Below are 13,361 nucleotides of genomic sequence, written 5' to 3'. Positions count from 1 at the left end.
TGACAGAAACAGACTTTGGCCAACTAAATGAAACACATCCAATGCAGAGACTGGCAGGACACACAGGTGCAGGGGAGGGTCAATCAAGCGTGACGACACCTAGGACAGACTTACATCCTCGTTCGTGGTTTGCTCTGAAGTGGTCAGATATGTGTGAAATCCAGCAAGACCAATAATTGACCACACTGAGAAGAAACATATAATAGCCTCCACAATGGTGCACAGCTGTCAAGGAATCATAGTGTTACAGTGGAAATCAATAACATACAATCTTTTACTCTCATATGTACGATCACTCTCTGCATGAAGACCTGACAAACCCTCCAGAGATTACATAAAGCACGCACTGGTTCTTCAGGTAAGAGTTTTCAAAAACAATTGGGAGTGGGAGAGGGAGGGAGGGAAGAAGGGAGGGAGGGAAGGAGGGGGGAGGGCCTTTTTATGTCCATACCAAACAGCCAATTTAAGTTGTTGGTTTTTATATACATCATAAGCCTTGATGCTGATTGGCGGAATAGAAAGTGGAGGGTCTGTATGATCTTCATGTAAAAAGACAGAGAATATAATACCCTACATTTTTAACTAATAACCCTAGTGTTATGACAAGGACCCCCTTGTCTTTTCATGCTTAACACTGTCAGAGAAATATCAGATTCTAGTAAAATGTCTAATTTTAATTAGATTGAAAGAAAATGAAAGAACATTGGAAACATCTCACAAGTAACACGACTTGAAAATATCAAAGTATCTGTAAACTTGTAAAGTTACTTATATCAAAATGATGTCTTTTTAGAACACAAGTGATTTGTGACTACCTTCTTTATGATAATAACCATGAATGCATATCAGACCATGGTCACACAAGTCTACTTAAACAGTGACCGTTCGGACACTGAAACCAATAACAGCAGAAAAGGTCAATAATACCCATCCACTCTGACACATGTTACTTGAGTATGTGCATCTTATACAGCTGTGTAATAAAGGTATAGGTTAGACAAGACTATCTATAAGCCAGAATAAAGACAATACCCTAAATCTTGATTTATTCTTATTACTACTGTATTCACTATTATATGCGCCCTGAGCACTTAGAAAATTGACAGACAGAAAATTGACAGATATTGAAACCATACATAAGAAGATAAATTTGTATTCAAAGATTGAGCGGTAGTGGACAAACGTTGTTGAAACAGATGAAACTAAAACAGTTTTGATAATAGTCACTGGGCAATAACATACTGATTTATCAGTTTCTGGGAGGGAGGGAATATAGTGTGTGAGGGGCTACGGTTTTATGCCACTTTCTGCAATATTTCAGCAATTTCACAGCAAGGAATCAAGAAAAATGGGCTTAACATATTGTACCCATGTGGGGAATCGAACCTTGTGCCATGACGAGTCAGCACCTGAACAACTAGGCTACCCTACCACTGAGTCACCAGAAGGGCATGCTGTCACAATATCCCAACAATACCACAGTAGAGGATACCAAGAATAGACATTAATTCCATGTGTGGAATCAAACCCAGGTCTTTGGCATGATGAGCAAACACCTTAACCACTAGGCTACCCCACAACACCGATGTCCATTGAAGCATTTATTAATATCCTTAACATGTTTGTTAATTGATGGAAATTGTTCACCTCAATGTCATTTTGAGCAGAATTAAACCCAAATATGGAACGTCCAGAAATATGATCCCTTTCAAAGCGATACTAGCCACATTTAGTTAACATGTCTCAACTCCTGATCAATCTCTGAGGGATGCTGATACAGAATATTTCATTATCCTGCACTATTCACATAGATTCTTTCTGGAATCCAGCCAAAACAGTGATGCGGAAGAGATACACAATTTTTACCATTATTGATTTTATGCTATTTAACTACACACTATCCTTCAAAATGCACAAACAAATTTAGAAAGCTTGGTGTGAAAGTTATTCAGAGAGTGAAAGATCCAGCTTCTTAACTGAATTTGCAGACCATTAAAGTCCACATTTAAAAATGTATTTTCCAACAGTTATAAACTTTCCTATGATTAGTGTTTTGAACAGTCTGACCAAAAAAACACAATTAATTTTAACAAAATTTTGATAGAAGAGTTGAGCATCAATTTGCAATAAATCCTCTATGAGTTTTGATGTAATTCAACAATATGTGTACTTTCATATTCTGTCAAATCAAACATTAAAGGATGTTATTTTGACATTCTGATCAGCTTTCATTTCTTCTTACCCTATTCCAATAAAGCTCTAATTCATTGCTAACTGTGGATATGATATTGTTCAATGCCTGTACTATCATATCTACATTGTCACTATTCAACATGGTAAAGATTAGTTAAACGTCTTTGATGGAGGGATGATTTTATCCAATCCTCTATCGTGTAAAAATATATACCAAAGAATTAATGAACTCAAGCACAGCGTAAATAGTGAGTGAGTTTGTTTTAACACCACTTTGAACATTATTCCAGTTATATCACAGTTGTTGACTTAACGTAGGAGGAAAGTCTAAAGTGATGCAGGTCTCAGACGATTACCACTTGTGTGAAACACACGAGTGTAGGTAAGGTGCTGACAAACCTAGAAACATAATGAGGGCGAACGAGGATTTGAATCCTCAACAATAGGTTTCTGGCATGCCAAAGTGACGCAACTCTGCACAGTGAATTGTGGCGCCTTAGAGGACGACGCACCTGAGCCCCTGTGCAACATACACGGATGAATGTATCGACAGTAACTGTTAGTTCTAGCATTGCCCTGTATAATGTTTGCATTATGCAGAGTTCTAACACTGCCCTGAATAATATTTGCATTATGCAGAGTTCTAACACTGCCCTGAATAATATTTGCATTATGCAGAGTTCTAACCCTGCCCTGTATATTGTTTGCATTATGTAGAGTTCTAACCCTGCCCTGAATAATATTTGCATTATGCAGAGTTCTAACCCTGCCCTGAATAATATTTGCATTATGCAGAGTTCTAACCCTGCCCTGAATAATATTTGCATTATGCAGAGTTCTAACCCTGCCCTGAATAATATTTGCATTATGCAGAGTTCTAACCCTGCCCTGAATAATATTTGCATTATGCAGAGTTCTAACCCTGCCCTGAATAATATTTGCATTATGCAGAGTTCTAACACTGCCAAGTACAACGTTCCACATGACAATTTCCAATGGTCAGCGGCCATATTGTGAAAGGATATCTTGCTGGTGATTCTTTCATCGCATTGAGGAAGTTATCGTGCTGGGCTCCTGCAATGATAAGCAAACAAAACATAAACACACAGTTTGAAAATAAACAGTTTTTCCAAGTCATGGTGGTCTCATCATACAGTTTGGAGCAGGCAAACCATTTATCATCAGTTAGGGATTTAACCATGCAATGAATGAGTCCGAAACAACACTAACGCAACCAGGTAACAGCTGAGAGTTGTTTTTTCTCCCGCACTGCATATGGTTAATGACGCATTTAGTTATATTCCAGCAATATCACAGTAGGGGCATCAGTAATGTGCCTCACCACATTGTACCCATGGGGAATCCAAACGTTATCTTTGACATGACAAGCAAACACATTAACCACTGGGCAACCCCACTACACCCTGATCCATGTGAAAGTACTATCTTTGATCAACACTTTTCTCAGTTTAATAGAGGCAAGTAACTCTCGGCTGGTGGAAATATTCAAATCAAAGGCTCACTCACAACATTCTGTTGGAGTTCTCGACTGCACCAAGTGTCATGAAACGACTACAGGCAGAATCCAGCTCCACTAAGCAGGTCTATCATTGACATCCTGATACCTTGACTCAGCTGCTATATATTTATTAATAAAACAATGTTTTCTACAGTTTGAAAAAAACCCTATTCTGATGTATCATACACATGAGTAGGCAAAAATCGATGTATCAAACATATACTTAATTACTTTTATCTGGAAGTTGGGTTTAGTAATTAGAAAGCCATGTGGAGCTGACTCTACAGCATATCGTGAGTCGCATTATACATCCTGCAGCAGTAAATACGTTTTGTTACTTCACTTTTCATTATTCTTCAAATGAAGGATCATCTTCCACATAGCTAATGATGAATATCCCCATGCCAGTCACTATTCTTCTTTGCCACAGCACATTTTCACTCTCGATTGTGGAAGGTTCAAGGGGCTGAGGATGTACTGTATGTCCTTTAGTTGAGTAGGAATATGCAGTGAAACAATAATGCTGCGTAATTAACACCGCACTCAGCAATATTCTGGCTGTATCACTGCTGCTTGTAAATTAGCAAACAAGTGAGTGAAAGCGTGAGCACCCATCCATGCTATAGGGGCATGCATGATGACACAGCACAGAGCCTGGACTCTTGCTTCCTATTTCAGTCAGCTTTTACAGCAAACTTGAGGTTCTTGTGGTATCTCGTGACCTAGAGTCTCTACAGAAGGTAGTCAATAGACAAGCTATTTATTCCCCCTGTGCCCTCTGATGATACACAGGCATGGTTAGAAATTAACACTTGCCAACTAGCCTGGGGCTTGCACAAATTCCTGAGGGCTAGTACAAATTCCTGGGGGCTAGAACAAATTCCTCGGGGCTAGTACAAATTCCTCGGGCTAGTACAAATTCCTCGGGCTAGTACAAATTCCTCTGGGCTAGTACAAATTCCTCGGGGCTAAAGTACTCATGGAAATGGAAAAAAACTGTTTTGCTGGATTTAATAATCGACACAAAGCATTACGTAGATGTAAATACGAAATAACAAAACAACTGGAAAAGTACTAGTCAGGATTTGCTAGTTTTATCAGAGTGCTCAAAACAAAATGTACTTTACAGGAGGTAATTTGTAGGCACTTTCAACATTCAAAAATAAAACTAAGTCCAAATTGACATGGCAGAAACAGGCTATAGGCATTATGCAAATTAGCCTGGAAAAAAGTTATCAAAACAACAATAAAAATAACAGCTATGTTTATGTACATAATAATAATGACATGTAAGTTGTTGTTTGAGAAGGGAATATGTTACTTTTACGTTCTGATATTTTGACGATGATTCACTATCCCACAATGCCACTCACAAATCACTAACCACTGACAAATCATATGCACGTGGGGTTAAAGCACCTGTTTTCACCTGTCGTCAAGGTGTCATAGGTCATGGACATTCACCTTGATCTACTAACACCTGGTTATGCTCAGTTTCCCAATAGTCTGTTTTGTTCATATTTTTACCCACTTTTACGTGTAAAAAGACATAAAAACCTTTGATACGCTGTATTTGTGCCAAGGCCCAATTAGTACTAATTGAGTTGTTTGAATATTTATATATTTTGTATATTAACTGCATTTATTTAAAATCTGAGATGGAAAAAACAGGTTTTTTTTCATTTCCGTGAGTACTCTAGTACAAATTTCCCAATTCTTTTATCATTACAAGGGCAATTTATCTTCACCCGGGCCAGTAAAACTTTGAGTTCAGTTCTAACCCTGACAGGGGAAGATATAAAGTTGTCAGCAGTGTACACCACTGTCCCACTTGTGCCCTTTGATGACACTGAGTGAACAAGCAGGCGAGTGAGTGAGTTTAGTTTAATGTATGGCTGGGACAAGTCCAAATTTACTACCCGGGTACTCGACACCCTATTACTCGACTCTACCCAGGTACCCAGTGTAGATCTGAAGCATTGGGTACAAAAAATTTTGAATGGAAATTGTTTTTCTGCAGCTCTGGCCCTCACCATTTTCATCCATGGATACAACGATCCGATTATGCATACACTGAATTTCAGTGAAGCTTTATCTTTACTCAATCATATAAAAGTCAGAAAGAAATGCGAACATTAGCAACTTGTAGAGTTTTATTACTTTTGTCATTAAACAACACATAACATGACCAACCATGGGTCCGGGTGTCCTGTGGGTACCCGGGTCCTACTAAGGAACCACCTGGACCGAGTACCCGAGTTCTCCGTCCCAGCTCTCGTTAAATGGTGCATTGACGAGTACGTGAGTCACAGCACTGAGTCAGGAAAGCCTGAAGTGTTACGAGCCTTCACACTATTTGGTGATGACAGGTTTCAGGGCCGCCTAATTGCGCTGCCTTACCATGGTGTCACCCATGGCTCTGTGATACCCAGTGAATCCTACACCGACCGTTACGGTGTGAGTGATTCTTCATGCTTCTTTCCAAAACCCATAGATATGACATCTCTAAGTGGCTGTTTAGAAGCTATAGTATCAATGAAGACAGAGTTGACTAATGGATTTGCAACACCATTATTATTTCTATGTCGATTTATCACATTGAAATAACAAAGAAGTTGATACCCGTAAGTCAACTGTCTCTGCTGACATGACACCCTAAACCTCATTAGTCTTATCGAGGTATTACTCTGGGTGGACAGGACCAGCTTACAAGATTCCAATCGTTTGGTTGAATTTGACTTCTTAATGGCAGAATACTTGATACTTGATAACCAGTTTTAGAAACTGAGGGGGCCTTGTGCAGTAATTAATTTGATGGAACCCTCAAATCTCTTAATTACGTTCTGGTTGTGACAAGGAACCATTGTCTTTCTATCTTAATTTCAAACAATGATAACCATTATCAATTATTGTTTGGATTCATATTTGAAGAACACGTTCAGCTGGTAGAATAATTAAATAGAAATGGACAGCTTACTGAACATATTTGAGGTTATGAGTCTGTGACAATGTCAGAGTGAGTGAGTGAGTATGGTTTTACGCCGCTTTTAGCAATATTCCAGCAATATCATGGCGGGGAAAACCAGAAATGGGCTTCACACATTGTACCCATGTCGGGAATTGAACCCGGGTCTTTGGCGTGATGAGTGAACGCTTTAACCACAAGGCTACTCGACCGCCCTATACGGTCACAGAGACAGGAAGATGGCAGCTTTCTATCCAACTAATTTTGACCTGTTACTCCTCGTGGAGTCAAGGGCCTCTGATTCATACAAGTAGTCCTATGATAAAACATCTAAGGAGCAGATAGGAAGACACATCAAATGTCCATTAACTTCAAGCTTAGGACTGTATCAACACTAATACAAGAACTTGTAACAGACGCTCAAACCACATACCACCATGTCAACTCAATATTTCCTCAAACAACTATTTCTTTGACAAAAAACGTTTCAATTGGCTACCGTAAGAGCCTGCACTTGAGTGAGTTTGTAAGACATTAGCGAGACGACTGCTTCCCTTCAGTGAGCGACATCTCAATTTGTCTACCCATTGCATGCAATCAATGGTATTTGGAATGCAAGACAGGTCACAATGCCGGTTCACTATCACACTATCACACTAAACAGGTTAAATAGCTTCCCGGGGCTTCATTATAATAGTTCCAATTGAATTTCTGCTTGTTCGGCAACCGGAGAAGGACGGCAGTTTGTAGATGACGCATCCTGTGAGGGAGGCATATTGTGATGTCAGGCTACACAGTGAATGACGCACATCGTGGTTCCTCCATCCCCCGCAGCATCGTCAACAGCCTCCAGGACCTATCCATCTGGAATCACTAGATCAATACCACCGGCCCATCCTCATACCATGCTATCAGCCATTCAGTATTTCACAGGAAGATGGTGCATGGATAGAGTGGCTGTGTGATCAGAGAGTCTGGGACAGGAAATGTCATACAGTTGGGCAGAGGTGTGCATGTTTGGGAGCACTAGGACAACATCTATATTGTGTTAGCTGTACAGAGGGAGCACTCCGCTGCCATCAATCAGGTTACACCTCCACAATCAATACCGGAGCGTAAGTGTAAACCAGGACTTTAGCTCGAGCAGAAAACAACTGAAGCTCAGGAGACACCAAACATAGGCTCAAGAAAGTTATCATACAAGCAATCAGCCAAGATCCTTGTTGTAACATATGAAACATTTATTCAGTACTACACTTTCAAATCATAATGTCACATTTCCTTAATCTCATGCTGCTGCTGGTTTCAACAAATAAACAAATCTCCACAAACAATATAAAAAAACAGACCAAACACCATATCCTTATTCTAAAATATAACTCCCAATAAAGCCAGTTTCTCTGATCCATTTTTCTCTTTAAAAAAAATAAATATATAAAGTGTTTTAACCACTTGCAAGAATAGACTAGAACAAAACCAGCATATCATATACACCCAATAAAAGAACTGCCGTCCTTAAACTAATTCTATACAAACCAATTGTACCATCTCCCATCCATTAGCCCACAGGAAATATAAGGTCTAACCAAATATTGCCTGAAGAGGAACCCAAGATGAGTCCAGTGAGACGGTTCATATGTCCATCAATTAGTGTAATGGCCCAGACCAAGAGATCAATCCACTAACAAACTGTAGCACAGACACCTAGATTTCCTCCACGACCTTCCACTCAACGCCTATCAGACTGATGATTCGGATCATTCCTGTCAGACATTCCCTGGACAGGCTGTTGCAGGTTCCCCACTCGCCCTGTTCACCTCCCGTCTTCCACCGGTCCTCATTTGTCCTGAGCAGGGTGTGGGGCTTCTGGCATCACCAGGAACCCCCACTGTACACCTACAGCTGGCGACCCGTGAAGATACGGGGTAGAATAGGTCTTCAGCATTCCATGCTTGTCGTAAGAGGCAACAACTATGCTTGTCGTAAGAGGCGACTAGGATTGGGTGGTCAGGCTCGCTGACTTGGTTGACGCATGTCATTGCATCCCAATTGCGTGGATCAATGCTCATGATGTCAATCACTGGAGAGTCTGGTCCAGATTTAATTATTTACAGACAGTTGACTGTTGAACAGGGCTTCCTTCTTCATTGATCATATCGGGTCATATCTGGTTGCCCAACAATTACTGCAAACAACAAATTTATCCCCGCCACTAAAACAAGCCCCTTTTCTCAAAACCCTGCGTAACCTTAGGGTTACCTCTGCTCCATCTCCTGAACATGTCCTCGATGGTGGCATCAGTGCCTTGAGTAGTGGTCTTCTCTGTCCAGTAGTTTTCGCGTATTCGGTGAATCGGACCGTATCCATTCATGAATTGAATTCGTTATTCGTGGCCACAAGAATCGAATATTTATGAATATGCAATCATGTGCATTTAAATACCCTGTACCTACAAATATCCATTAGAACAACATATTAATTGCATAGATTTCTTAAAAGACAACACTCTTATAATTCTTAATTTGACAGTATTGTGGTCACTGGTCATTGTTGCATTTGAGCAGATACTGGTACCTGGATAAGTGCAGGATATAGAATGTGTAATACATTTATAGTTAACAAACCATGTCAAATAATTTATGTTGTTATTGTTTCACTGAATATAACAATTAATCCATCAGTTGCTGACTTGTTACTGTATTCGTAAAACTAATATTCGTATTCATTATCCTATATTTATGATATGAATCGTATTCGCCTCATACTGTAATTGTTGCAGCCCTACTGTCAACAGCCTTGTGTAGCAGAGCAAGCTTTCTGTTGTCAGCAACAACGGTCATGTGATTTATTAATGACATGTGGAATATTTGATGTTCGACTGACTTCAGACTGAACAGAGGTTTGAAATCTCATTTATCACACAACACAAACAGCTGCCCCATCCTTGATGCTGACTACATCACAGCAGTGAAACTGTGCCTTCTGATTCACTCTGACTTCCTGTTTGAGTCGACCCGTGGCGATCCTGGGTAGAATAGGTCCTCAGCAACCCACGCTTGACGTAAAAAGCGGCTATGCTTGTTGTAAGAGGCCACTAATGGGATTGGGTGGTCAGGCTCACTGACTTGGTTGATGCATGTCATTGTATCTCAATTGCGTGGATCGATGCTCATATCTATCACTGGATTGTCTGGTCCAGACTCGATTACTTACAGACATCATATAGCTGGAATATTGCTGAGTATGGCGTTAAACAACAAACAAACAAAACCCTGTTCCGAGTCCATAGTTCAGTCTCATCACAGAGGCCTGCAGTCAACAGTTCTGGAGCAGGTAAACCAGTGCCTGATACTGTGAGCATCTATAGATGGCTGCACAGAGATTGTATATTGATGTTTTGGTACAGGGCGTACAATTCAAGGACTATTCAAGCCCGTATGAACCTTGGGTGAGTATCTATTGATGACTGAGTAGAGTCAGGTGTTAAGGTCACAACAATTCAAGGGACAGGCTTTCATCCATTTAATCGAATGTGTGGGAAGTGACTCTTTTCTGAACATATTCTTTTTTAAACTGACTAAATAAGTGATGATTACACAGGTAACAGACAATTAACATATAACTGCAATGAAATCCCCAAAATACTAATTTTGCAGCATACAACACAGTGTTCATGACGCAGTCAGCAACAGTCCATCCATGAAGTGGTTTGTAAAAATAATTGTGTCTATGACAGACAAACTGGTGACTAGAGCATGTATAGTGATCCACAGGGTAACTAACTAAGTACCAATCCTCATTAGTCAACTCTCTTCTCAAGCATGGGATATCCTCATTCATTGACTCTCACATCAAGCATGGTGCACTGGGAACAAATATTCTGCTACAGAATCCAGAATGTTGAGAATGCTTGGTCATCCCTAACAATACTACCCTGACTCACCTACACTGTCTTGCTAGCTAGTTCTACTCTACATTTCCTGGCGGAATTTCTAACAATTATATCCTACAATAATTCTACTTCCTGTTCCCAAATTAGAAGATAACATTTTGTGTGATGAATGTCTAAAAATATTCTTCCAGAATAAGGCTACATCGCTGGGTTTGGAGGAAATTTGTGTATGTCCATCATATTTTCCACTTTGTTAATAAATCAAAAGTGACACACATTGTTTCTTTTTACCCAATTACAGTAACAACATAAAATATCATAATTCTGATATAGTGCATTAAGGTCATCCATACTTGCTGTTACTGAGATCAAGAATATCTCTTTTTCTGTCTCACACACACCACTCTTATCCTCTGAATGGCCACACAAGACATAATTGAGCCCCACTAAATCTCGTGATATTTCCAATCCAACAACATGGCACCTTCATACGCCAGTACTCCTTCCAAACAAATGAAATGTCAATGAAAACTTGGTTGTCGTCTGTATTCTATCCATCGGTATTCTGGACGTCTGCTCTGTTGCGTCTGCTCTGTTGCCGTCTGCTCCAACCACTTACCAGGCTGGCTATGACATGCGGGACCTGGTGTGATTCCATAACATTTCTTATTCCTTTTTGATTGTGCTAGCACCCTAAGAAGACATTTACTGTTGGCAGAAACATTGGGCAGAGATAAGAATATTTCATTCCTGGCTTTCTAATGGCCTCCAGAGTCCGACTGCAGGAGTCTCCAAATTTGCTCAGACTGAACGAGGCCAGTCTGATTCAACACTCATACATTCAATTATAACCTGTACAGCAGGGACCACCCCCACTTGCAGGCTGCAAGCTGCCACAGAGAGACGAAAGTCACTAATTTAAAATCTGGCGGTGTCCAAACGATCCTGAGGCAATGGGGTGTTGATGGCCATTGGGACCATTTGTCAACATTGTTTGTCTGTACTGATGTGCAGAGTGCAACTTGAGCAGAGTCAATGACTGAGTGAATGTTGTATATTCCGCAGTCTTCAATACTCAGCCACATCACAACATCTTCAAGAGATTGAGGACCAGAGTCTGGACCAGACAAAGCAGTGGCTGATAGCATGATAAACGATCCATGCTATCAGAGTTCAATGTCACACAATCAACAAAGTCACACATCATGAACAACCATTCAATCTTCATTTTAAGGGAGGTGGAAATCCAACCTAACCCTCAAATCCCCAATCCTAAGACGGTGTTTTTAGAAGATGGCGACTCCAGCAAGCATCAGCCATCCTTAGCTGATGATTATACATTCATGAAAGCAATACTGGTGCTGGAACCCTAATCTATCTGTTTTAAAGTATGAGTGTTGTGTCAGTCATAGAACGTACTCTATATGATCAAGTCAGGACCGAGCAAACCAGTGATTGATGAGCAACAACCCACAAGGATGGGCAAGAACTACACGCAATCAAACACCAAACGTAACCACCTGACCAAACCCTGTCTTCTCTTACAAGAGAGTGCTGGGAACCTGGAAACACACAGGGACATCAGAAACTGCTCACCTAACATGCAGCATCACTGTCAACATGTTGCAGAACTCTATCAAAGAAAAGATACATATCTCATTAAAGAAAATGTACTTGGCCCAAGTCCAAAAGGCAGGCCTAGTGCAAAGATGATCGCAACTATGTTACTTTAACACACAGACAATGGACAGGCATAATACTAAGAACCTTTCCTGATGTGCTTACATTGAGCTCCTGCATTTGACTAACAGGTTATTCTGTCAGCAGATCTATTTCTCCTTACAAGAACTCTGAGATCTGATCAGAAAATAAGCTATTTAATCCACATTCCTTCCTGTACAAGTTCTTTACCAACTAGCTGGGCTCCTTACAGCTGCTCTACATCACCATTAAGTGACAGAGCCAGACCATACACAACCCTGTTTCCATCTCGGTCTGACATGCAGGCGCACCAACACGCAACACATCAAACACCAGCAAGGAGCTAGGACACTGTACCATGACAGCCAATATCCCCAGATCCCCCCCTCCAACAATAATCTGCATCCAACAACAAAATCACAAAGAGATCTCTTGAAAAAAACCACCTAGAAAACAAATCCATCAATTACAGGTAATTGCTTTAGGCAGCATCAAAACTGTGTCAAGTACAGAGATATGATATGGGGACGGGAGACAACAAAGCAGATCAATAATTAAGCAGAGCAGTTGTCATACATTGTAAAAAGGAAGTATCACCAACCATTATTACACTTAGCTATCCCTTGTATCATCTGCCACAGGGGCCAGCAAAGCGGTTTGATCATTGGCTCAACACATATCCTGAAGCTTGACTCAGCCCACATTTGGGCTACCTGAGAGGGGGAATTCATTGTGGGGCTACTTTGAAGGGGGTATTCACTGTTCACTGGTGTAAACGAAGGTCATTGGTACTAGTTTCCTTGGCTGGGTGAACAGAAGTGAAATCAGGTAGAAGTCATGTCAGCCAGGTGTGCACCCCATGACATGTTAATTACAGCCAGTCATAACAAGTGCAATAACAAGCATTAAATATGCATACATTGTGGGTATTTCTGATAAGCCTGGTGCCAGCATGCTGCATCTGTGACAGCGCTCTCCTCTGCTACTCTTTTGGAAGCAGGTGGGATGCATGCTCCTGGCTGCATGTCTTGTCGTATCCTGTATTAGACCAAAATGCCACACTAATGGGTCAAATACTGCATGTAGACCAT

At 40.6% G+C, this 13,361-nt stretch overlaps 1 protein-coding gene across 6 annotated transcripts in view; it reads right to left on the bottom strand.

Moving 5' to 3' along the window:
• Nucleotides 1-13,361, bottom strand: part of LOC139475045 (palmitoyltransferase ZDHHC18-B-like) — a 92,021-nt gene that overhangs the window by 26,314 nt on the left and 52,346 nt on the right. For 5 of the 6 annotated variants that reach the window (XM_071258270.1, XM_071258268.1, XM_071258271.1 and 2 more), the window contains one exon: nucleotides 3,219-3,267. In XM_071258270.1, coding sequence (XP_071114371.1) covers nucleotides 3,219-3,267 — 49 coding nt within the window. Of the gene's footprint in view, nucleotides 1-114; nucleotides 218-3,218; nucleotides 3,268-13,361 lie in introns of all 6 variants that reach the window. The other variant, XM_071258269.1, reaches the window with a different exon arrangement.

The sequence above is a fragment of the Haliotis cracherodii genome, unplaced genomic scaffold (genome assembly GCF_022045235.1).
Source record: "Haliotis cracherodii isolate W230 unplaced genomic scaffold, xgHalCrac1.p SCAF_3, whole genome shotgun sequence".
NCBI classification, from domain to species: Eukaryota; Metazoa; Mollusca; class Gastropoda; order Lepetellida; family Haliotidae; genus Haliotis; species Haliotis cracherodii.
This window is presented reverse-complemented; position numbering and strand designations above follow the sequence as displayed.